Here is a 26,996-nt window from a genome sequence, read left to right on the forward strand (position 1 = left end):
ATGTTAAGAGGTCACAAATCATCAGCTTATTAAAAAAAATGAATGCAATCAAGCAACGATTGTTCTGGCAATAAAACAGATAGCATAATAATTAGTGGCTGTACAATTTAGTGTTAGTAGACAAATCTAAATTCAGGGCTCAAGTACTTTAGGTAATATAGGTGGCTTCCAGTTCACCCCTAAAAATCGAAGTATAGGTCTAAAATGGTTCATCCAGAGGTCAATGCGATTCCTGGCCATCAGTCCTTGGTTGCATCGGCATAGAGCAGGAATCCAGAGAATGTGCTGTCGTCCTCGCTGCTGGAATAAACACCGTTCCAGTCCCGCAAAGTCTCCAGCCATACCTGGTCTCCAGATGATAAACGAAGCACTGCCATGTTGGAGGCCTGGTCAATGTCCTGGCCATAAAGGGAGTCACGAGTTCGCAGTTTCCGAATGCCGTTCACCACCAGGGCTGCACGCAGGGGCCGATTACGCACAGTTATGTAGTAGGAAAAGACGTAAACTCCCCCATGAGTGCAGTTGAACTTACTGGCATGGGGGTCCCAGTGGCCCTCCTCATTGTAAATGACTTTGTCAAACTTGATAGGCAGGCCAGGTGGCGGGAACGATCGGCTAGGAAAAAGACCGACACTAAATGCTGAACGCTTCTGAACGGCAGGTTCACCTTTAAGACCCTTGAATCCCCGGACACCTCGTGCTCCCTTTAGGCCTCGTGTGCCTTTCATCCCTGGCATCCCCCTCTGCCCTGGTGGTCCATGGGGTCCTGGAGGACCAGGCTCTCCCTGCTTACCTGGGGGTCCTGGGTCTCCCTTCAGCCCCTTAGCCCCAGGAAGCCCATCTGTGCAATTCAGACCTGGCACGCCCATGTCTCCTTTTGGCCCTTGAGGCCCTGGCTCCCCCATACTGCCTTTCTGCCCTTTCTCTCCAAATGGACAGTCTCCTTTGTCACCTTTCTCCCCTTTGATGCCATCTGGTCCGGGGGGGCCAGTCAGTCCTTGTATGCCAGGCTCACCCGCTTCTCCCTTTGTTCCATTCCAGCCGGGCTCTCCCCTGTCCCCTGGGTCTCCTTTCAGGCCGGGTAAACCGGTATCTCCTTTGTCTCCTTTGAGGCCCAGTTCACCTGCACACATTAACATCAACTAGAATTCGAAATTTAAGGCCAATTCTCAGGAAACTATTGCTGATTAACTGCTTGAAAAGACTACTTGTGAACATTTACATTTTCCCAGCTCTGAATATATTTAGATAATATAGTATTGCTCAGTTCTGGTGTGCCTTGTAAGAAATTATACACTGTAATTAAAAAGAAACAATCATCAACCTTATTAGGGCTTCATCATAACAGAGTTGAAGTAGTATCAAGCTTGATAAAGTCAATGTAAATGTAATGAAATGCTTATAAAGACTGTAAAACAAACCTATATCACTTAGAAACATGTGGTCAAAACGACTCTGATGCCTTTGAATATGAAGAATACGATATAATAAATACCAGTAGTTACTTCTAACCCTAACGTTCTATATTATTTCAACCACCTTCACAATTCACTAACAATACTTATATTTGGATAACTGAGTAAATTGTGATAGTACTGCTCAGTTTCAGTGTGTCTAGTAAGAAATTAAACATTCTAATTAAAAAAGATCATCATAACCCATTGTGGGGATTCGCCATAACAGAGTTGAAATATTGAGCTTGATGCGGCCAATGTAAACGTAATTGAATACTTATAAAGACTGTAAAAGAAACCTATATCTGTTAAAATCATGTGGTCAAAGGGTCATCAGTGATGTGATCATACTCATTTGAATATGTTAAAAAGATCAAAGCATTATTTTGAAAAGGGGGGAAATATCACATCGCAACAGGGTGGAACAGAAAGCGAGTACAAATTGTAGATTAAAAAACAAAGTATTTTAGAAAAACAAAATACTAATAGATATTTATCAAGCCATTATTTTTAAAGGGTGGAAGCATAACAGGGTTGAAAATGTGTGGGACAAAAACAAATTCTGAATGCTCTTAAAATTCCTACATACTAAACAGATTTTTTTCTAGCAGTAGTAAATCAAGGCACCGTTTCCTGAGAACAGTCCATAAATCAGCACAGCAAGCATAACATAAAGTGCATCAAAGACTGGGTTAGAGCTTTTGTCACAAATGAATGTACCTTTCTCTCCTTGTTTCCCAGTAACACCGGGAATCCCAGGTAGCCCACTCACTCCAGGATCACCTTTCTCTCCTGAAGGAGAAAAGGACATCTGTCTACAAATGATCTGCACGTCTACTCTTTGCTGACACAGTTAATCAGAATAGATCTCAATCCTTAAGAATACACAAAGGTTTACAAGAGAACAAAACCCCTAAACACTGGTGTATTTATTAACGTGAGTGGTTACTCCTGCTTGCTCAGGATAGAAAGAGAGAAGAATCAGAGATAGAGAGCTCTAGTCACATTTTTTTTTTTCACAATTTGGCAGACAACCTTTTGTGCAATCTCAGGGAACTAGCGTTACCAGTTTCGAGACAAATTGTAGGTATTGCCAACTTGTGAGAGCATGCAGTACTACAGGAAAGGAAAAAGTTCAGTCTGTTTGATCTAGGCGTGGCAGTTGTTCATTCTAATATGGACATGAGAGAAGCCTTGAAAATACACATAAACTCCATGAAATTCTCCTTAGCTAAGGTCTAGGATTTCTGAAATGTTTTTCCTCCTTGCAAAACAATGATATGTGTATACATAATCAACAGATAATGTCCATAATCCTTTGTTTATAACCTTGGATAGACTAACTTCTATATATGGAAGTTGTGGGGAAAAAGGTCATTGTGTAAACAGTATTTGCCTTAATTCCTTTTGACTCCTTTATATTAAATCTTAAATGTAAAACTTACGATTATAACATGTAATATCTTTTATACAACAGTTATTTCCAGTCCTATTTGATTGGTCAAGCAATGTTCGAAAAGTGCTGAAATAACAGTACAACTACACTGGGAATTTTCACTCTTTGTATTTTCTTGTTTGACACTTAATCCCATGAGGCCACAGGAGTGGAGTTGTGAATGGCAGTGAAGCGAAACCTGATGCATTAGGTGTGAGGATTTCGTTCATACTATATTCAACGTACATTTTTAATGGTCGCAATGTTCGTTCCTTTTTAAATGTATGCAATTGTTTGCGATTTCAGATGCAGTCACTAATTTATTCAGAAATAATCAAATGTATTATGAGTGAATCATTAGCTGCTTCCATCCAAAGTTTCGAATTTAACTTGTGCACCAAATTGGAATATTGCATAAAATATTTGTGAATAAAGCGCCGTTTCCATCCAGTGAGTCAACAAGAACAAAATCAATAAACTGTTGCTAAATATCACTAAGGAAAAAATGGAAGTTGCTGCAGTAGGAGAAGACACTGTATATAATAATTTACTTATATAGTTAATTACTTGTGCCTCAGAGCGCTTTTTGGAGGTGGATTCCTGCTCTGTGGGAATGCAGATGTTGTGCAAGACCGTTCTGGGAGGTAATTATACTAAACCACTTTGATGACAGACTTTGCTCAAGCATTTCAGAATAACCAACATTTTCAGATGCTGTGTAATGAGATCAGTCCACTGCTTGGACAAGTTATGCCGTCCCATCACAAAGTCATGTCTTTTTTTATGAACATCAAAGAATTTAATCAGTAAATGTGTTTCCATCTAAGTTTATGCGCAGGTTTTCTTATCGGATAAAAATGTATTCCACTCATTTGAGCTCATACGTTTTTTATGTGAATTTTTAGAACTTATACACATCGTGGCCTTTCCATCCAGCGTTTTTTTTTTTTTTTTTTGCTGTGATATCCCAAATGCGCCTAAAATAGGTGAATTGAATGGTTATTGAATGGTTCACTCAACCAAATTCGTTCAAGCTCAGTGGTTTATTAAGAAACTACTGTTCATTGCTCAGAGATGTAACAGTTAAAGGAACACTCCACTTTTTTGAAAATAGGCTCATTTTCCAACTCTCCTAGAGTTAAACAGCTGAGTTTTACTGTTTTCGAATCCATTCAGCCGATCTCCGGGTCTGGTGGTATCACTTTTAGCATGGCTTAGCATAGTTCATTGAATCTGATTAGACCGTTAGCATCGCAATTAAAAATGACCAAAGAGTTTTGATATTTTTCCTATTTAAAACTTGACTCTTCTGTAGTTACATCGTGTACTAAGACCGGCGGAAAATGAAAAGTTGCAATTTTCTAGGCCGATATGGATAGGAACTATACTCTCATTCAGGCGTAATAATCAAGGAACTTTGCTGCCGTATCATGGGTGCATGAGGCGCAATGATATTATTCAGCGTCTCTCACAAATGTATCCATGGTTGCAAGGCACGCTCCCTGTGCAAGCAGGGGCTCACAGGCGCTGCGTAATAATTGTGCCTCATGCACCCATGGTACAGCAGCAAAGTTCCTTGATTATTACGCCTGAATGAGAGTATAGTTCCTAGCCATATCGGCTTAGAAAATCGCAACTTTTCATTTCCCGCCGGTCTTAGTACACGATGTAACTACAGAAGAGTCAAGTTTTAAATAGGAAAAATATCAAAACTCTTTGGTCATTTTTGAGCGAGATGCTAACGGTCTAATCAGATTCAATGAACTATGCTAAGCTATGCTAAAAGTGGTACCGCCAGAACTGGAGATTGGCTGAATGGATTCGAAAACGGTAAAACTCAACTGTTTAGGCTCATTTTCCAACTCCCCTAGAGTTATTTTCAAAAAAAAGTAGAGTGTTCCTTTAACTCTGCTTTGGGTTTGCTATCGAACGATTTTCTTTGCTGGACCAAAAACAGACAAGTAACTGCCAATATTGTGTCTAAAATGTAAATTACACAACATTTACGTCTTGTTTGAACACAAGCACATGACATTACCATACAGACCATTTTCTCCATGTGGCCCTGGAGCGCCAGTGAGTCCATCTTGACCTGGAGGTCCAGGAGGTCCCATCTCCCCCTTCTCTCCTGGAATACCTTGCAAGATTACAAATAAAGTATGAAGTTTAATTTAGCATTTGGTACAGATATCAGCTAGGCATTTACCACTCGTGTTCTTACCCGGCAATCCCTTTTCTCCTACCGGTCCTGGAGGACCTCTCTCTGGTGGACAACACTCACAGAAGTTGAAAAAGCACTCGTTGTAGTCCAACGTGTAGTTCCCAGGGCCCACCCCAGGAGGAACCATGGCCTCCGTGTGGTAGTCAGCAGAATAAGCATCACTGGAGTAAGTGGTGCTGTCAGTGGGGGAAATAGAGTACGCATCCATCATGGAGTCTGTGACTTCCTCTGTGATGCCAATGGCGGTGGGGCTCACAGTGGTAGTGATCGAATGAGACCCCAAGCGGGCTGGCGGCTGTGGAGGACCCCCTTCATCTCGAGGCGGAGGCTTCTTAGTGGGTTTCAGTCGTGGCCACTGTGTGGTCTTGGGTAGTGATGCTTGAGTCCTTGTTGTTACCTCCAGCAAGGCCATCAGCAGGATGAATGGGTGGAGAATACTGGGCATTGTCCCAATAGCTGCACACAAACAGCAGCTAAACACACCGAGGACAGAAGTGGATACTAAATGGCTGTTGATAAAATAGATCTTTGCATTTCATGAAGAAAAACATACAGTTAATACTTACCTAGTCATCTAACTTCAGTGCCACTTCTCCGTTCCCTTCTCTAAGAGAAATCAGCATCCAGATCACTACCTTTTAACAACCTGTGCCTCCCCGTCCCCCCTCAGTCCAGCCAATGAGAGTGTTTTCTGCAGCATGGGCAGGTGACATACACTTGGCACAGACCCGAGGATTTGATACCTGAGGAGAAGCTAATGTGATGGCTTTAGAAAGTAACATATCAGTCCACCTCATTCTCATGCATCTGTATCCCTTACTGTGTTATATCACGTAGAAGGACAATTAATTTGCAATATACACACATATACCTGTCTATGTTTCCTCTTCATTCATCATATGACTAAGAATCAACAGGAAATTATGAGAAAATATTTAATTATACATAATTGATTAAATGTATCTGGTCACTTAGTTCACACAAAGAAAGAGCACATTTTTCAAGGGCAAATGTGAACTTTATACATAACTGTACATCCACTAAAAATGGCTCAGAAAGTGTTATTTCTGTGAACATGACACTTAGTATTTTGTATACAATGCAATGAAACCAATACATTTAGGTGTAACTTATGCACCCAAATACTTTTTAGGTCACTATATGAGAGTATCATATAATGGAAAGGGTACAGAAGAGGATAAGGGCCAAGCAATAATAAAAAAATAAAACCATCTCGAGATTAAAGTTGTTAAATTTGGAGAAAAAAATCATTAAATTTCGAGAAAAAAGTTAAAATAAAATGTTGAGAATAAACTTGTTAAATAAAGAGAAAAATCTCGTTAAATTTCAAGAAAAAAGTTGAGATAAAATGTTGAGAATAAAGTCATTAAATTATGAGAAAAAAACTTGTTAAATTACGAGAACAAATTCGTTAAATAATGAGAAAAATGTCGTTAAATTTCGAGAAAAAAGTCGTTAAATTACAAGAACAAACTTGTTAAATTTCTAGAAAAAAGTCGAGATAAAATGTTGAGAATAAAGTAAATAAATTACAAGAATAAACTCATAAAATTACGAGAAAAAAGTCATTAAATTACGCGAACAAATTCGTTAAATTACGAGAATAAATTTGTTAATTTAATGACTTTATTCTCAACATTTTATCTCGACTTTTTTCTCGAAATTTAACAACATTTTTCTCATAATTTAACGAATTTGTTCTCGTAATTTAACGACTTTTTTCTCGTAATTTAACGACTTTTTTCTTGTAATTTAATGACTTTTTTCTCAACATTTTATCTCAACTTTTTTCTTGAAATTTAACAAGTTTTTTCTCGTAATTTCATTACTTTATTCTCAACATTTTATCTCGACTTTTTTCTCGAAATTTAACAACTTTAATCTCGAGATGGTTTTATTTTTTTATTATTGCTTGGCCATAATCCTCTTCCGTAGAAAGGAGCTCAGACTGCCGTTCAAAAGTTTGGGGTCAGTAAGAAGTCTCTTATGCTCACCAAAGCTGCATTTATTTCATTAAAAATACAGCAAAAACAGTATATTGTGAAATATTATTACAATTTAAAATAACTGTTTTAACATATTTTAAAATGTAATTTACTACTATGATGGCGAAGCTGAATTTCAACATCATTATTTCAGTTTTTTTGTCACATGATCCTTCAGATTTCATTCTAATACACTGATATGCTGATCTTCTTATTATCAATGTTTAAGCAGTTGTGCAGCTTAATATTTTTGTGGAAACCATGATACATTTTTTTTCCGGATTCTTTGATAATTAATAAAAAGTCCAAAAGAAAAGCAAGTAAATTTACATGAATAAAATTTGCTGTATGATTTATTTGGAAACAATTTTCACTCAGAAACCTCTAGTAAATTTCACAAATAATTACAAAGAAATGGGAGATAACACAATTAAACATATTTTTTAAGGTAGAAAGACAGAAATGGTAATTTCTTGTAAAAACGTAATACTCTTTAACTTACAACTTTGAAAGACATTTTTTACAGTGTAAATAAGTTTCTGTAACATTATAAATATCTTTACTCTCACTTTTGATTAATTTATTGCATCCTTGCTGAATAAAATTGTTAATTTCTCTCACAAAACATTCATACAGACCCCAAACTTTGAATTATAGTGTAAATCTTTATATATTGTTTATTATAAAAAATATTAAACTGATGATATCAGTCCAGGAACACTGATGCTCTCTTATGTGCTCCACAATGTGAAACAAAGGTTGGGCAAGTCATGATTTTCCCAAGGATCAAAGAGAATCAGAGACTTTTGGGGGATTTTTGAACGGTCTCAGTGGAGAAAACACTAACACTTGGGGGGCGAATGGTCGTGTATCCTAGACGCCTTCAAACCCTTCCATCAGACACACAGTCTGCTTCCTAACAGTATAAATGTACAAAATTTGAACGAAGAAACCCGGGGTCAAAACTGCCTTCTACAGAAATGTGGCCTGAATTCTGTGTAACTGGTCCATTTGGCCGAAGCTCAAAGGGAAGCCAAATAATCAAAGCAAATGAGACTTTGGCCCATGAAACAAAGTCATGGCAGTCATTCTGTGGCCCTCCTTCAGGAAATCCAGCACTAGTGACTTTTATATCTCAGGGGCTTACTGACCAGAGTAACCCCAGAGTTAAGATGTTCATCTCATACCTCTCGATGTGATATGATCTGTTCCAGCGGTGCAATGACATCATTCAAGGAAAAACGTTTAAATTACACCTCCAGTGTTTGTCAGATCAGTAGAGTGTGATTAAAGCGTTCATGACTTAGGTATGACACCTTAAACTGGGCATAGTCAAACTCTTCAACAATGTATGTTTTATCTAAACTTTTAAGAAGAAACTTTCTGCCACAAAGCTAGGGGTTTTTTTTGCTATAGTGTTTCGGTCAGGCAAAAAACATCACAATTTGAGCATTAGGACCATGTTTTTAATTTTTGGACTGACATTCATTTTGATTTTTTTAATGTCAAAGTCAATTAAGCATTCTCTTTTTTATTTCTTAGTAACAGAAATAGTATTCTAACAAAATTGCTTATTAATATTTGAAAAAGAAAAAAACAACTTAACTGTGTGTACAGGTCAAAGCCTTTTAAATTATCACTGTGACCTTTTTTATGAAGGTTAGTTCAGGGCAGGCTGTAAAATGTATTTTGTGACTTGCCCCAAAAATAGCTATTTATGAATTATTATAAATGTAAAATAATGTATGTATAAAATATTTTTATATTTATATATTAATCTATTTATAATTATCATAAACAATTATTTGTAAGTATTTATGAATAAAAAAACACTTTTTAACTTAAAATATATTTTAAAAATTTTTGTCTTGAAAATGATAATGATGTATTTAAGGTGGAAGTAATTTTTTTTACATTACTTTTTAGTTATTAAACACAATTTTTGTTGGAAAAAACTTGTTTTAACCCTCAACCCTTTCGTTGCTTTTAAATCTAGATTTTTTAAATATTTTTAGTAGGCCTATTCTCAAAAAAAAAAAAAATATTTTGTCATGTTATATCACACATGATGCAAGATGTATAACAGTACACTCTTAAAAATGACCTATTATCATTTTTTTTTTTTTTTTTTAGATTTTCAACTTTAGTGTAATGTCGCTGCTTGAGCATGAAAAAAGTCTGCAAAGATACAAAGCACAAAGTCACTCCAAAGCGAGTTATTCTCTATATCAGTAAGCAGTTTCTGAAATCCCTGAAATGACTCGATTGTAGTCTTAAATGGATAGTTCAGCCAAAAATGAAAATTATTCCATGATTTACCCACCCACAAGCCATCCTAGGTGGATATGACTATCTACTTTCAGACAAACACAATTGGAGATATATTTAAAAATATCTTTAGTCCTCCAAGGATGTACATTAGATGTACGTTGAATGCGCCAGAAGCTCCATATTTTACTTTATAAAGTTTTAAATAAGGATAATTTTCTTACACAAACGCATTGATTCACTTCAGAAAGTCTTGATTAACCACCTGGAGTCATATGGATTCTTCTTTTTTTTTTTTATAGATGGATGCATTTTTGTTGTCTTCGGAAATTGGGCGGTCATTCACAATCATTATAAACCTCTGAGGACTAAGGATATTTTTAAATATATCTCCGATTGTGTTTGTCTGAAAGAAGAAAGTCACCTAGGATGGTTTGAGGGTGAGTAAATCATGAGATAATTTTCATTTTTGGGTGAACTAACCCTTTAAGTTTTCATCTGGGAACGAACACGTCACAATATCCCTCATTTAAATAATTAATACCCAAGGCATGCAGAATAAAAAGGGAGTGAGTTGGTTGAGTTGCGTTAGTAGTGTGTTGAAACTCACGGTTATGATAGCCTACGGGGCGTGATATTTATGAAAAAGCAGCTGACCAATCACAACACACTGGCCTAGCCGACCAATCAGAGCCCATGATGCTTTTCAGAAGGAGGGGCTTCACAGAGGCAGGAACTAAACAGAGAGTTACCAAAGTCCCTTTAAGACAAGTAATTTCACTCGGCGGCCATCTTTGAAACGCCTCTTGGGCATCCTGGGCATCATGCAGCTCCTATCTTTTTGAATAGGGAAACATCAATTCTCCAAAATTTCGCCAACCTTACGATTAAATTTCATATTTGAAATCACCAATGAAATCTGACAACAACTGTCTCATAAATGTTTTTTTCCAAACTCTCGAATCATTACAAAAAAACTATTTTTCAGGCTGGATCAAGCTAATGCGCATGCGCAAACCTAAATGGCGCGCGTCTGACTGTTTCTATAGAAACCAGTGCTTCTAACGGCCGCTGCAGTGACGCGATAGGAGTGGCATGTCTTGTGTTATTCTATAGTCTTTGGAGTTACTGACAGACAGTGAAGAGAGGTGCTGCAGCAATGTAAAAAATGTGAAAAATGTGTTTCTAAACATTCAAACCCTATTCTAATAGACCTAAAAAAAGGGAAAAAAATCAAATCAAGACTTGTAAAATGTATGTAAAATGTATGATGTATGTAAAATGTATGTAAAATGGCATAATAGGGCCTCTTAATAAATGTTACAAAAAGGGGGTTTCACTGCAATGCCACAGAACAACCATTTCGGGTTCCCCAAAAAACACTTCTTTTCTTAGCATAGTTGGTTTTTTTTCTTGGAACATTTTAATAATCTAAAGACACTTTTTCCTCTTTAAAGAACCTTTTGTGGAATGGAAAGTTTCCATGAATGTTAAAGATTCTTCATGGAACCTTCAATGCCAATAAGAAAATCTATATTTTCCTAGTGCCACTGACAATGAATGATAGGGAAACAGGTTTATTAAAATCTCTAACTATTACAAACAATAGTAATAGTGATGTTTTCCTTAGCAAACAACACTAAAACAAACAGTGATATGTTTTAGCAGGTGTTACCCTCTCCACTTACAGTGCCCATTCGATTGGTCTAACACTGTTTCTGTGTACACAAGGACACCATTTGGGAGAATGAGATGAGAGGTGTGGGGGGATGCTGTAACTTGAGCCTGTGATACCAACCCTCTCGTTGCTGCTACAGAGGCCATATGCATTAGCTTCAAGAGGCCCGAATGCCCTGTGCTAAATGACATGCCCTTGATGCCAGGTAGGCAAAATGGAAACCATTAGTCAAACCAAAGATCTATTTCTCTACAACTCACTAAGCTTCCAGTACTGCTGCACCACAAAATAAATCCCATTAGACTTCTACTATGAAAATGAAATCAATAAGATGTGCATCCATTATCCAGCCTCTAGAAGGCCAACAGTATGGTAGGCACTTTTCTGAATCACCGTATTGCATCAATTTTTTCATTAATATGTACTTGCTGCATCCCTAAATGGATTCTTCACTGGACAAGCAACTTCATGTCAGGGCATGAAGTAAAATAACTTCAAAAAGTTAAGGATTTCCATAAGTGTGTTGTATTTTACAAAAGGCAAGAGGTTTACAACAATCTTTCATCAACAAATGTGTAAAATGCATATAGCAGTTCATGCCCAGCAACATGGGCATTCATTATCTTATTTTATTCATTCCTTCTTCATTAACATTTATAGGACATATGATTGGTCACCAGTTTTTCACAATACATACAAAATGGAAGAGGTTTTTTTTTAATGGAACAGTTTATTGAACCTGAAGACCAAATGTCTATATAAGATACATAATGAGAAAATCAATAAATCAATAAATAAAAAGTGTGATATTTGATACATCAGGCTATTATGGACCATATAGTGATATAGGAGAATAGAAGGTGGGGTGGGTTTTATTAAGAGGACCAAACTAACAAAAAATATGCAGTTTGGTGCATATGTTGCCAAAAGGAAAGATGAAATTCTGATTAATTTACATAAATCAATGATTTATTTTTTTATTATCTATAACTAACTATTTACATTAAATGCACATAAATATCAGTTTGTTGCTCTATCTCCCAATAATGCCTAAGTAAGATGATATTTAAATGCTTAGTTTTATGATCAAAGCTCTGTAATTGAAAGATTGTGTGAATGAATGATTGAAAGGTGCAAAAAAATGTTCCTCAAGAGCCTGTTGTATCATTTGATACATTTTAAAAATTTTCTAGAAAATTATATATGGATAATGTAGAAGATCGTGTACAACAGATAATTTTCAATTTCAAATATCAAATATGATACAGTAGGATTTTTAGTTTTTTTTTTTTTTTTTTTGCCTTTGCATGTTCAATTTAGTGTGGCAAATTACTATAAAAAGTAGGAAAAAATTGTTTAAGATTTTAAATTGTAAAATGTTTTAGTATAACTGTGCTTTACATTTTATGTCAACTACCTAAATATTCTTCCAAAACCTTTTAGGATTTTCATTTGCTTTGGTTTTGTTGGTTTGGGATGCTAAAGTTGCCATTTCACCATAGGCATATATTTATGTAGGCATAGCCTATAGCCTATTTATTTTTGTAAAGAACAATAAATACAACAAACAATGGTCAGCTATATTAAATATTCTAAAACTGGCTCCAGCATGTAAAAAAAAATTAATACTATAACCTATTTACAAAAAAAAAAAAAAAAAGTCTAAAATGAAAGGAATAGGCTATTATGTAAACTATTCTTCTCCAAACCCAACAATAAACTGCTAAAAGTTCTAAAAAATACTGAAAATAATTTAAATTTCACAAGACATATGAAATTTACCCCCCAAAAAACAACTGTTACAAAGTACAAAACAAAACCTCAATTCTGCAGCCAGTGTCACTGTCAGTGTGGCCCCCTTATTATTATTATTATTATTATTATTATTATTATTATTATTAAATGCTTGAAAGACTAATATCAATTGTCATCAATGTCATATCATAACAATAACACGGTACGAGTGTGGCCCTGTTTTTCTACGCATGACGTCACGACCCTTCACAGTCATCGACTGGTACGTCACGTTGCGGCATCTGTAGTACAAAAATCAGTTTGTGGAAATGTAGTCTGACGTAGGTTTGTCAAGCTAACGGACCGATATGATGTAATTTCTTCAGCGTTTGTGTCTTTTCCCGTTCCACCCGGTGCTGCAGTCAGTCAGTCAGTCACGCAGCGCGCGGAGGACGTCAGAGAGCAGCGGCAGCAGCAGCAGCAGCAGCAGCATGTGCATCGACGAATCTGCGATATAGAGTGGTTTAAAACTCACTGACGCACGCGAACGAGTAAATAACCGTCCGTTTTGAGCGGAGACGCTAGCTAGCGGCACGGATGGCTTTATGGGAGGGAATGGGTTCGCTGTCGTTGGGGGTAATGGGATATGTGCGGTTATATGCAGCCCGTCGGTAGGGCACCAGAGTCAGACTGCAACTGAAAACACCGGGATCTCTCCCCATCTGCAGCTCATAATATAACCACCGGACATTCGAGCGTTTGCGTCGCTGTGTTCGGGCTTTCAGGGGGAATCACACAGGTCGGACTGCAGATGGGCTTTAATATCGGTCAAATGAAGTAATTTGAAGCCCATACTTCAGTCCCCGTGTGCAGTCTTGAGCGTGTGATGATAGGAGACACAATGACGCTTTTGTCTCTTTTGGGTCGCATCATGCGTTATTTCTTGCTCAGGCCAGAGACCTTGTTTCTGTTATGTATAAGCTTGGCCCTTTGGAGTTACTTCTTCCACACGGATGAGGTGAAAACCATCGTTAAGTCCAGCCGGGATGCCGTGAAGATGGTGAAGGGAAAAGTGGCGGAGATGATGATGAACGACAGACTCGGCGGTCTGGACGTGCTGGACGCGGAGTTCTCCAAGACATGGGAGTTCAAGAACAACAATGTAGCGGTGTACTCGATACAGGGCCGAAGAGACCACATGGAGGACCGCTTTGAGGTCCTTACCGACCTGGTGAACAGGAGCCACCCTTCAATCTTTGCCATTTTTGACGGACACGGCGGGGAGGTAAGAAGTGTGGATGCTGATGATGAAAGTCGTCGTGAAAGCTTTACAAACGAAACACCCGTGGTTCCCATTGTTAAGATTAAGCCTAAAAAGAACGTTCGTATAACGTTAGGAATTGGTTTCCCAAAATAACCAAACATAAGGGGACGGTCTGTGTTAGTTGGGACGACCTTCAAAGGAATAGTTCATGCAAAATGTGTTTACTCACCCTCATGTTGTTCCAAACCCGTATTGCTGACTCGCTTCTGTGGAACATAAAAGGGAAAACTATGAAGCAAATCATGGACACTCTTTCATTTACTGAAAGCGGATGTTCAAAATGATAACAAATGCAAAAAGTTAATAAATTACCAGAGAAGTATCACAAAAGCGGTGCCTATGAACAGGTGCTGAAGTAGCCGAATGACACTTAAAGGAATAATTCACAAAATGTTCACACTTTTTTAAGTCTGTAAAACTTTTATTTTACTTCTGGTGTGATTGTACTCCATACAATGAGTAAATTGTCTTTTGTGTTAGAAAAGAAAAGAAGGTCGTGCAGATTTGGAACAACATGAGTGTGAGTAAATAATGAGTGAACTGTCCCTTTAAGGCTGTCTATTTACAAGAGTTTATAGGCTAGTCATTCAGTTCAGTTTATTGTTCGATATTTAGATTTTATCAAACCAATGGGCTAAATTGTCGTTCTGACTTAAGTTAGTCGCATTATTTACCATGTAGACATTGCACATTTTCTGTTACTGTGTGTGTGCTTTTGTTTATATTACATTGTGGGGACCAAATGTCCCAATATAAACCTGAGTTCACCTACATTGTGGGGACCAGCCACCGGTCCCCATAATGTAAATTAATTAATAAAAATACTAAATGATGTTTTTGTGAGAAAATAAAGGTGTGCACAGTTTCCTGTGATGGTTAGGTTTAGGGTTAGGGGTAGGGTAGGGGGATAGAAAGTAGGGTTTGTACAGAAGTCCCCACAATTCACAAAAACAAATGTGTGTGTGTGTGTCTTTCACCCACACTGCTCCCTTAATATCATGGTATCAGCCATTAATTTTGGTTGACCACAATTTTTAAGATGTAAACCCCCTCAAAATACTTATTTTTCAGTATTGATTCTTAATAACAAACTGTTAACCCAAAAGTTTTTTAGCGTGTTAAAAATTAGAACCTTAGAGATCTACACAAACTGCCTTTGTAATGGTTATATGAGAAATCTAATGCAGCCAATTGAGATTCTCATGATACTTGTCTGAAGCATTCAGTCGGTTCCCCCTTCCCCCCCAGACATCTGCTCCGACCAGCCTTATTCTCCAGCCTATATTGAGCTCAGACAGATGTTCATTTTATCTTTTTCATTGTTTGGTAATACAGATGAATGCTTGTTGGCCTAAAGTTTGAATGCCTTAGATGCTGTTGAGTAATGAAATGAACAGCTCACAAGAGATGAATTTAATTTGAATTTTACCGATCAGCCATTTTCCTCAGCATTCTAGTCGGCTGTTTCTGACTCCCACGGTCATATATGGAATGCTTAAAATCTATTTATAGTGGTATTTGTTTAAATGGCCAGAGGCCTCCCTGCAATCCACGCAGTAAATAGATTAAAATGTGCCAACCTCATGCTCTTCGACCCTGTAAAAGGTCTTTTAATCTACACTATCTCCTCTCATAAATGTTTGCTGACCCAAACGTCCTGACATTGAGTCTTATCTGTTGATACTGGCTCATTTGTTTTGGTTGTGAAAGTCTATTATGATTATTACATAAACTGAACTCCTAATGTTGGGTTACTTACACATCCACTCATTAGAAAGAAGAGTGCTTGCATTGCATTTTTATTACTACTTACTATTATCACTACAAACATTGTAGACATAAAGACGAAAGGGAGGATGAGATGGGTATTTTAATTTATAATGTATTTTATAGTCATTTTATTATTAATACATTTTATTCAATTTATTAAGTGGCAATACATACTTTTACGTTGTTCTTTTGAACTTGCTATTCATCAAAGAATCCTGGAAAAAATATATTACGTTTTCTGCAAAAATATTAAGCAGCACAACTGTTTTAAACATTGATGATAATAAGAAAATCAGCATAATCGAATGATTTCTGAAGGATGATGTGACACTGAAGACTGGAGTAAAATACAGCTTTGCCATCACAGGAATAACATTTTTAAATATATTAAAATTGAAGCAGTTATTTTAAATTGTAATAATATTTCATAATATTACTGTTTTTACTGTATAAATGCACTTTTTTCCTTCACAACAGCACCAGAGGAGCAGAAAAGCAACACTGTTAGGTTTAATTATACATTTATTTTTTCCAGAAATTATAGAGGGAGAGTTTTCCAGCCTCCCACAATGTTCAGTGCATAAATCTGATACCCAAACAACGGTATGATCACCCCACCCAGTCAAAAGTCTGAGACAATTTTTTGTATTGACTTTTTAAGCTGCTTGCATAGTCAATTTTTCATTTATTAGAGCTGTAATTGGTTTCTTGGACAACAGCTGACTGATTGAAACACCGCAGCAGTAGATAGAAATGATAGTCAACAATCTGTCATGTTGTGGTTAGAATTTGCATGTGTAATCAGCATTTAAGTTCTGATTTAAAATGTGAAAAAAGTCAAAACTAGGTCTGGAAATATTTGATCCAGGGGGTCTGTTAAAAATATCTTGTTAAAAAGAGAGTCTTGCCCTGTGGTGTCTGCTAATGATGAGCGCTCTCGCTAACAATGACTAGCACAGTCGGCCTAATCAACGCTCGTCTTAACGATTCTGTCTTGTGCTCTTGCTCTATTCCCTGGTGATCTGGTTTTCTCCTTATTATAATCTTGAATTAGACCTAGTAAATGGAGCTTTTCATTAGCAATGGTGGTACAAAATAGTGTGTCTGTATGATCATTCTTCTTTAAATCTGATTCTAAATGCACTGAATGGGTGAATCCCTTGAATACATGTGTAGGTCACAAAATCATAGGGGGGGGGAATTGTTTTGTTTTGTTTTGTTTTTTTAGAAAATGAAACCTACACCATTAAAAAGTTGAGTTGGTAAGATTTTTTTAAAAATGTTTTTGAAATAAGTCTATGCTCACCATTTTTCATGTGAAAATACTAAAGGAAAAAAAAAGTAATATTGTGAAATATTATTCCTACTTATATTTTAACATACTCCAGTCTTCAGTGTCACATGATCTTTCAGAAATCATTCTAATGTGCTGATTTGCTGCTCAGGAAACATTTCTTCTTGTTATCAATGTTGAAATCAGTTGCTACTTAAAGGATTAGTTCACCTTCAAATTAAAATTTCCTGATAATTTACCATGTCATCCAAGATGTTCATGTTTTTCTTTCTTCAGTCGAAAAGAAATTAAGGTTTTTGATGAAAACATTCCAGGATTATTCTCCTTATAGTGGACTTCAATGGAGCCCAAATGGTTGAAGGTCAAAATTACAGTTTCAGTGCAGCTTCAAAGGGCTTTAAACGATACCGGACGAGGAATGAGGGTCTTATCTAGCGAAACTAGTTCCGTCTAGGTCCGTTTTTTTCCGTAAGTAGAATAGGGAAGGCGTAGGACATACAGCGTAGGTTTTTTGAAGAATATGAAAGTGCGGTTTTGGTGGAAGCTCGTGCAAGGTGATCATTTGTTTATATAAAGCATATACATTTACATTTTTTTCGAAAATGACCGATCATTTCGCTAGATAAGACCCTTATTCCTCTTCTGGTATTGTTTAAACCCTTTGAAGCTGCACTGAAACTGTAATTTTGACCTTCAACTGTTTGGGCTCCATTGAAGTCCACTATAAGGAGAAAAATCCTGGAATGTTTTCATCAAAAACCTTAATTTCTTTCCAACTAAAGAAAGAAAAACATGAACATCTTGGATGACATGGGGTGAGTAAATTATCAGGAACATTTTTTTTGAAAGTGAACTAATCCTTTAATATTTTTGTGGAAACTATAATTTTTTGGGGGGGAAGAAACAACTTTTGATATGCTGTTCAAAAGAACAGCATATATTTGAAATAAAAATATTTTGTAACAAATGTATTTACTGTCACTTTTGATCATTTTAATGTGTCCTTGCTGAATAAAAGATTACTTTTTTTTTGTTTCATGAATATTTTTTAAGATTTATTTTTTTGTATTATTTATTTATTTTTTGCCTTGGGAAATTTTGATCACAATAAATGCAGAAAATACTGCCAAGATAAATGCTTGTATTAATGTACTATTTATTTATTTATTTAAAATATGTTTGTGCAGAGTTGCAGTAATGAGATTTGGGTTTGAAAATGTGCTTAATAGTCATTAAAATGGTCCTAATTGATGGTCCTAAAAATAGACTTGCTTTCTTTAAACTTGTAAGTTCCCTTAGATATTTCTTGAGATTCACAGGAATGCACTGACACCGTTTGAGTTAAACATGGTAAAGCCCTAAATCTTCCAAACACAAGTGCGTAACACCGGTAATGAAGCACTCATTGTGTTGGTGTGTGAATGAAGTAAAATGGCTGCTTGACTGTAATGTGTTTGCGGTGGGAGGGTCTTGAGTGGAAAGAGGTCACTGCGGGTCACCACCGCCCCACTGTCTTTGTTCCTGAGACACAATGATGAACATACTTTGAATAATTCAGATTGTGACATCCTGCAAATTGTGCTATATCCAGGCTCACGATATATTGATGACCATGATTGTTATTAGCTAATATTAGTAGTGTTGAGGAAGCTACTATGAATTTTTCTGTAGGTTGACTACTACGTTGAAGACATTTAAACAAACAGTATTATTTGGATTTATTATGAGATTATACCTACAGTCTGGACAATTTAGGAGGCACAGATTTTAGCAAGCCCTAATCTGAAAGGCTTCTTTTCATAGCAACTCTGTGCTATTTACAGGTTTAAAATCACTGCAATGTGAAAAGTGACCGTGAGCTATATCTGCTTATTCTGTAAGTGTTCTGCATGAGCGCTGCTTCTGTGTAAATAATGCATAGGCTTCATCAGAAGGCTCTGCCATGTCTTTTCTGAAAAGCAGCAACTCTCTGTTGCCCGGGAAGTGGCTTTCGAAAGAGACTGCAGCGTTCTCTTGGCAGACAGGTATTATGTTTGCTTCTCTGGTTTCATCATTGTATTTATAGCGTGGCATTGCTGAGTCACTGGCAAAGGCTTACAGTTGAAGATGCACAAGGCAGTAGTGTGAGCTGCTGAAAGGAATCCAAACCATCCTGACTGATGATGGGTAAACAGAGTTAGGCAATGAAATAATGCTCTTTGATTCTATGTTTTGGTGATCTGGCAGTATTTGGAAAGGGCACTCGCTCTCGAGAGACTTTCTGTCCCTTCATCTGTATTCTGGTGCAAGCACTATCTGGCGAGAGCTCTTAGGCCTCTTTTAAAGGGATAGTTCACCCAAAAAAAAAATGGAAAGTTCTGTCATCATTTAATCAGCCTCATGTCATTCCAAACCTGCATGACTTTCTTTCCTCTGCAGAACACAAAAGAAGATATATTGAAGAATTTTGGTAATCAAACCATTTTGCTGTCTGTTGACTTTCATCATAAGGACAAAAAAAAAAAAAAAAACACACACAAAAAAACACTTCTGAAAATATCTTCCATTATAAACAAAATGAGGGTGAGTAAATTAATTTTTTTTTGGGGGGGGTTGAAAAATGAATTGAGTAACCCCCTTTTTTTTTTTTTTTTTTTTTTTACTATTACTGAAATGGCAGTATCTTTTACCATCACACTGTGTGTGGGTGAATCTCATCTATAACATGTATGGGCCATGTTTTACCCTGAATCAAAAGAAAAAAATATATATTTTGCATTAAGAAAATTTAAGTGACATAAATTCATGACAGTTTTGAAAATGTACCTTTAATTCTCATTTCCATAATGCAAAAATCCTATCTGTAATGTGAAAGGATATATTATTTAATTTGTCATATGTGTTTTTCAGCCTTTAATTTATGTGGCTTAAATATAAAAATCATTGTATTGCAGTAATTCATTTTCTAATCAGTCTAATCCGAATCACCATGAAGAATAAATGGAAATGTAAAAAATGTAATGGTTAGGTTTGTGTGTTTGTTTGTGTGTGTTTAAATTTTGTATTAATGTATTTATTTTTTTATGGTTTTCAATTGAATTGTAAATTATATTTAATGGAAATCCACTGTTAAGAAGACAAGTTTTAAAGAAAACTTCATTAAATGCATGATGTTTCCAGAGTCAGTGAGTAATGCAATTAAATGTGATTTCAGTATTGACCAAAATTATAGTGACACTGATTTTTGCCATAATCGAACAGCCCTAATGGCAATAGGTGCTTAATTGTCATGAAAATAATGTCACAAAAATTATAATGGTCTAAAATAAAATATTTTATATTTTAATAATTATATTTTAAGTAAACAATAAAGTATGAGAGGCTGTGCTGTATCGTGAATAAGTCACAGTTGAAGGGCGTTGTTAGGCATGACGCAAAGCGGAGAAGCCTCCCTTCCGCCGGAAAAAAAATAGTCCCTGACCGTGAACAGCAACAGAAGTTACATTATTACGCCATTAGATGGCGGCAAAGACTGTCTTTATGAGTGAGTCACTCAGAGGCAAAGACTTCTATATTGAAAAGACTGAATTGTTGTGAACACGGAACAAGACGCAACTGACAAATGCTTTGACTAGCGCTGTCAGTCACGGGACAAGATGATACATCAGACATTTAAACAGATTTTTTATTATGAACATAGGACTGACCTGAAGGAAAATGGTAAATCTGAATGCAGGTAATAAACTCACTAACTCAATCTCTTTCTCACAATACTCTTCTTCATAATACAGTAGGCTTCAATGAACAATATCAATTGAGAACATACAGTTTACGTTGCTAAAAGTGATTGCTAAGAGTGGTTGTTAAGGGTGATACACAGAACCGCTGGGTGAAGCGGTCATAGCCGTGTTTTATCGTGAATAAAACACCGCTATTGACCAATCAGAATCAAGGACTGGAACTAACTGTTTTATAATAAAATATAAATATATTATTCTTTTGATATGGAGGTAAAATGTGACCTGGACATGTTTTTGTGAGATTCCTGTTTATCAGCCCACTTCATGCCCCCATGTGCTCATGTGCATTTCTTCTCTGTTTTATTCCCCATGTCATTAAAGTCGGCATGAAACGGAAGTTGCAATAGTCTTTCCTATTGTGTTGTAAATCCAAGTGAAACAGCTTCTGGAATGTGAAAAATGTAGGGCGGTTCTCGATTTCATCCTTCAGGAATTGATTAGGTCGAAGGAAGTTGGGCTTTGCTAGCTAAATGGAGGCAGATCTGAATGCCAGTTTGCTGTCAGTTGTGGAGGAAATTTAGCCCCACATTACATCAAGACAATACATCATGAAGAGAACAGACGTCATTTTAGGTTAATGTTAATGTTTTTAGGTTAAGGTTAATGTTTTTTGATTAAATATCACAAGGAATCTATCAATGATGTGCATGGATAGATCAGTTAGCACTGCAACATAAAAATTGTCATTGTTGATTTCATGGTGACTTTAACAGTTTTCAGTTGTCAGTAGAATTACAAATGAACTTGCTGAATTTCATTTGAAAAAATTCTGAAGTGAGTATTTTTGTGACAGGAAGTTTCTCAGTTTTTTGCTGTTTCTTTCTTAGGCCGCTGCTGATTATGTGAAGGCCCACCTACCCGAGGCTCTGAAACAGCAGCTGCAGGCCTACGAGCGGGAAAAGAAAGACAGCCCTCTCTCCTATCCCGCCATCCTTGAGCAGCGCATTCTGACTGTGGACCGGGACATGGTGGAAAAGTTCTCTGCCTCCCATGATGAAGCGGGTGAGCAGGGAAGAGCACATGTTTTAGGTTGATCTTATCTTTGTGCTTTGGCTGACTGGAGACTGTAAACAAGGCTGAATTTTTCATCTTTGTTTTCAGGCACAACATGTTTGATTGCCTTGTTGTCAGACCGTGAACTGACTGTGGCAAATGTTGGAGACTCTCGCGGCGTTCTCTGCGACAAGGACGGCAACGCTGTGGCCTTGTCACATGATCACAAGCCTTACCAGCTGAAGGAGCGCAAGAGGATCAAGAGAGCCGGTGAGTTTGCCTGCTACTACAGGCATAAGTGGTGATTTCGGTTAGACGGAACAGATTTTAGATTTTGCTAAAAAAAAAAAATAAAACATTAAAAAAAATGTTTAAAAATAATTATTCAGCTACCAAACTTTCAAAAAAAAATTTTTTTTGACATTTTTAAAAATGTATCACCTTTTTCACCTAAGCTTATCAGTTTATCTTATCATTGATTATAATTTTTCAAAAGGCATTTCTTAAAGAGATCATATAGTAAAATAATGTGGTATAATTATACACCATCTCATGGTGCATAATTGAGGTCCCCTAGAGATCTCCTAGTGATTTTTGCACATTTGTCATTTTTGGATTTTATATTATTATTATTATTATTAATAATAATAATTATTATTATTATTATTATTATTATTAGGGGCCAAGCACCGAAGGTGCTTAGGCACCTATTGTTATTGTTGGCGTTCCGTACGCTTATTATTATTCTTCCGCTTCTTCTTCCGCTCTTGAAGTCTATGGCAGCCCATAGAACCGCTTGCGGGAAAGTTGTGAAATTTGGCACACAGTTAGAGGACAGTCTGACCTTTGTCCATAGCAAATTTGGAGTCTCTAACTCAATCCCTCTAGCGCCATCAGCTGTCCAAAGTTGCACTTATGTTTATGTTAATAACTTTTGAACCATAAGGGCTAGAAACAAAATTCTTTTTTCCTCTGATTCCTTAGGTCAAGACGAATCGATTGCACCATATGACGTCATTTTCCGTCATGAAAATTTTTTCGCCATTTTGAATTTTCTGAAAAACGTACTTTTTCGAACTCCTCCTAGGCCGTTACTCCAATTTTCACGAAAATTGAACCAGATCATCTTCAGACCATGCCGACAAAATGTTATGGAATTCAAGTTGATTTCTCAAACCGTTTTCGAAAAACACGCAAACGAATTGTACGTAGTGCTTGCGAAAATAGACATAAGGCTGTATCTCCGCAACGCTTTATCGTATTCAGACCAAACTTGGTAACTGTCATCACAAGCATGACCTGAGGCAACATGCAGCGTTTCAAGCGCAGCGCCACCTAGTGGTGCGGAGATATGAAAAATGGCTATTTTTACTTATAACTTCTGATGGGTTTGGCCAAAAATCATGAATTTGGTCTCGTTGGATTCGGGGAATCATGCCGAGTCGAATGATATCCAATTTTATTTATTGGACATTTTGGCCGTCGGCCATTTTAAATTTGGTGCTAAAATGCTGTATTTTACGAACGCATTAGCGTATCGTTATGAAACTCGGTATGGGTCATCAGCACAATGCCCTGAAGGAGCATACCAAGTTTAGGACCAGCGTTACCTTGTGGTCAAAAGTTATAACAAAATTTACAAAAATGCTAATAACTTTTGACTATATTAACCGATTGTAATGAAACTGTTTTCAGTAGATTCCTTGGGTCATGCTGAGAACATAGATATCAAACTTTCCATAGTCAGCTGAACTTCCTGTCCGCCATATTGTTTTTCTTTAAAAACCTACTTTTTCGAACTCCTCCTAGACCGTTGCTCCGATTTTCACCAAAATCGAACCGTATCATCTTCAGACCATGCTGACAAAAAGTTATGGATTTCAAGTCGATAAGTCAAACCGTTTTCGTATACCAGAGCAACGAATTTGAGGCATGATGCAAAAATGACTCTTGAAGCTGTATCTCTGCAATGCTTTATCATATTCAGACCAAACTTGGTATGTGTCATCACAAGCATGACCTGAGGCATCATACAATGTTTCAGCACAGCGCCACCTACTGGAGTGGAGATATGAAAAATGGCCGTTTTTGCTTATAACTTCTGATGGGTTTGACCAAAATTCATAAATTTGGTATGGTTCATCAGGACAATGCCCTGAAGGAGCCTGAGAAGTTTCGGACCAGCACCACCTTGTGGTCAAAAGTTATAACAAAATTGACAAAAATGCTAATAACTTTTGATAATATCTACCGATTGTAATGAAACTGGTCTCAATAGATTCCTTGGGTCATGCTGAGAACATAGATATCAAATTTGCCATATTCAGCTGAACTTCCTGTCCGCCATATTGTTTTTCTTTAAAAACCTACTTTTTCAAACTCCTCCTAGACCTTTGCTCCGATTTTCACCAAAATTGAACCGTATCATCTTCAGACCATGCCGACAAAAAGTTATGGATTTCAAGTTGATAAGTCAAACCGTTTTCGTATACCGGAGCAAAGAATTTGAGAGATGATGCAAAAATTACTCTTGAAGCTGTATCTCTACAATGCTTTGACATATTCAGACCAAACTTGGTACGTGTCATCACAAGCATGACCTGAGGCATCATACAGTGTTTCGGCGCAGCGCCACCTACTGGAGTGGAGATATGAAAAATGGCTATTTTTGCTTATAACTTCTGATGGGTTTGACCAAAATTCATTAATTTGGTATGGGTCATCAGGACAATGCCCTGAAGCAGCCTGAGAAGTTTCGGACCAGCGCCACCTCGTGCTCAAAAGTTATAACAAACTTGACAAAAATGCTAATAACTTTTTTTTCTAATTGCTCACTGCTGCTGTTGGTCTGATGCTCACGGCCATGTTGGCTGGCTTCTTGTGCCGTTTTTGTGCTTGGCCCCGTAATTGCTGCTTGCAGCTATATTTATTATTATTATTATATAACAATTTGTAATAATAAAATAACTTTATTTATTAAAACATTTATTTTTTTAAATAACCTTTTAATTTATGACCTTTTTGGTTTCTAATAATTATTATTATTATTACTATAAGTTGTTTTTTTTTGTTCAAACAACATTTTTAATAACCTTTTGATTTATAACCCCCATAAAATAAAATAATAATTATTATTATTATTGTTATTATTATTTATATTATTAATAATAACTTTTGTTTGTTAAAAAAACATATATTTTTTTAAACATTTTATTTATAACCTTTTCATTTATAATCCTTGTAATTTATTATTATTATTAAATATACACCATTAGTATTATTATTATTAAATATACACCATTAGTATTATTATTGCAATATTTTAATATTTCATTAATATATTTTACTTATATTTTAATAAAATAATCACAATATTTGCCCCAGACCCTGCTATGGAGTTTTTTTTTTTTTTGGTTTGTTTTTTTCATATTATAATAAAAATTGTGACTGTTTTCTGTAGTGTATACATTCTAATGAGATCATATTTAATAAGATTTATAATTTACATATTTAAAAAAAATGCATATTTATAAAAGTTGAAATGGGAAAAGTCACAATACATGAATCTTTTGTGTATTTTAATATGACAGTTTAATTTGAATGAAAAATTTGGTTAGTTAATGGACAAAATTTGTTTAACACAGTTATTAGGTCTGTTGTTGTTAAGATGATCATTTGTGATGACTTTTAACATTTTAAGTTTGCACTTGTGATTGCTTTCTGGCCATTCCAGATGACTTCGCTGTGACTGCCCTGTATAACAATATAACATGTGTCTGTGATCTCATCCATCAGGTGGCTTCATCAGTTTTAATGGTTCTTGGCGTGTGCAAGGCATCCTCGCCATGTCGCGCTCACTCGGTGACTACCCTCTGAAGAACTTGAATGTGGTCATCCCAGACCCAGATATCTTGACCTTTGACCTGGACAAGCTACAGCCGGAGTTCATGATCCTTGCCTCCGACGGCCTGTGGGATGCGTTCAGCAACGAGGAGGCCGTACGCTTTGTGCGCGAACGCTTGGATGAGCCGCACTTCGGTGCCAAGAGCATCGTGCTGCAGTCGTTCTACCGCGGTTGCCCCGACAACATCACTGTCATGGTGGTCAAGTTCAAGAGCAGCTCTGGGACAAAAACTGGAGAGTAGTTTTACTCAACCAATAAACAGCCTTGATTGTCTTTCCATTAATGCATATTGCCAGAGGATAGATGGTGTAATGTAAGAGACAAACCTTTTTTCTCACAATTACAATAAACAGGCACACATAAGCATGTGCAAACACATGCATTCCCAGATTTTTTTTTTTTCTTTTTTTTTTTTTTTGGTGTGTGTGCCAAATGGACACTTTAAAAATTATTTTGAAATGACTCCTTTTTCAAATCATTACACTGTAAAGATGATGTATCCTGGCCTTCCTTATATAGAGCAATATTATTTGTGAAACAGCAATTGGCAAAAATGGTAGAAGGACTTTATTGCCTTGAAGATGCACTCGTAGTATTTTGTTCAGGAGAACAGATAAGAACTTTATTTTTTTGTTTGGATTGTTTTTTTCCAACTTGTTTTTTTTTTAAAGGGTGATGAAAATGTATCCAGCTCTTGAATTTGGATGTGCATGATCCATTCATATCAGTACAGGGTATTTATGCCAATTTACACTGGTGCTGCTCATCGGTTAGTTTAAATGAGGGTGGTATAAGGTTGTGTTAGGTTAAGAATGTTTGATTTAACTTTCATTAAACTTTATAATCAGTCTATGTCCTAATCATTATTGTCACAATGAGTCCAATCATTCCTGCTCTTTTAAATCACTGTTTTAATGATTTTGTGAATACGAAAGTGTCCAGATTGAAGGCAATTTATGTCATTATTTTGTGAAGAATGTTGAATTAATACTGGATTACAGTCCTCAAATTTCCTCCTAGTTTATTTGGAGGGAAAAAACTAAATTGGCACCAGTCCCGATCTACACAAAAGTTGAATTTCTTGCACTGTGTGAAATGTATGTGGGAGATTAAAGCGATAAATAAACCTAACAAGT

General features: G+C 36.3%; 2 protein-coding genes across 3 annotated transcripts; one reads left to right on the top strand and one right to left on the bottom strand.

The window, feature by feature from the left end:
• Positions 1-17,277, bottom strand: otol1a (otolin 1a). 2 transcript variants are annotated; one of them, XM_067363246.1, is made up of 6 exons: positions 14,290-17,277; positions 5,677-5,864; positions 5,111-5,566; positions 4,937-5,026; positions 2,175-2,246; positions 1-1,123 (listed from the first exon to the last, which is right to left on the bottom strand). In XM_067363246.1, the coding sequence occupies exons 3-6, from the start codon at positions 5,553-5,555 to the stop codon at positions 240-242; spliced, it is 1,491 nt and encodes a 496-aa protein (XP_067219347.1). In that variant the 5' UTR covers positions 5,556-5,566; positions 5,677-5,864; positions 14,290-17,277; the 3' UTR covers positions 1-239. The 2 variants fall into 2 exon arrangements, with proteins under 2 accessions (XP_067219347.1, XP_067219346.1); XM_067363245.1 differs by having other exon boundaries at positions 5,111-5,583.
• Positions 13,092-26,996, top strand: ppm1la (protein phosphatase, Mg2+/Mn2+ dependent, 1La). Its single transcript, XM_067363247.1, has 4 exons — positions 13,092-14,081; positions 21,791-21,965; positions 22,065-22,226; positions 25,752-26,996. Exons 1-4 carry the CDS (start codon positions 13,683-13,685, stop codon positions 26,099-26,101), a joined length of 1,086 nt encoding a protein of 361 aa, XP_067219348.1. The 5' UTR covers positions 13,092-13,682; the 3' UTR covers positions 26,102-26,996.

The sequence above is a fragment of the Chanodichthys erythropterus genome, chromosome 16 (genome assembly GCF_024489055.1).
Source record: "Chanodichthys erythropterus isolate Z2021 chromosome 16, ASM2448905v1, whole genome shotgun sequence".
NCBI lineage: Eukaryota > Metazoa > Chordata > Actinopteri > Cypriniformes > Xenocyprididae > Chanodichthys > Chanodichthys erythropterus.

Coding starts and splice junctions, on each gene's coding strand:
- otol1a (XM_067363245.1), bottom strand. Junction 5,027..5,110: donor AGGAGAAAAGGGATTGCCGG/GTAAGAACACGA, acceptor TAATCTTGCAAG/GTATTCCAGGAGAGAAGGGG. Junction 1,124..2,174: donor TGGGAAACAAGGAGAGAAAG/GTACATTCATTT, acceptor TAATGTGTGCAG/GTGAACTGGGCCTCAAAGGA.
- ppm1la (XM_067363247.1), top strand. CDS start 13,683: ATGATAGGAGACACAATGACGCTTTTGTCTCTTTTGGGTCGCATCATG. Junction 14,082..21,790: donor TTGACGGACACGGCGGGGAG/GTAAGAAGTGTG, acceptor TTTCTTTCTTAG/GCCGCTGCTGATTATGTGAA. Junction 21,966..22,064: donor TGCCTCCCATGATGAAGCGG/GTGAGCAGGGAA, acceptor CTTTGTTTTCAG/GCACAACATGTTTGATTGCC.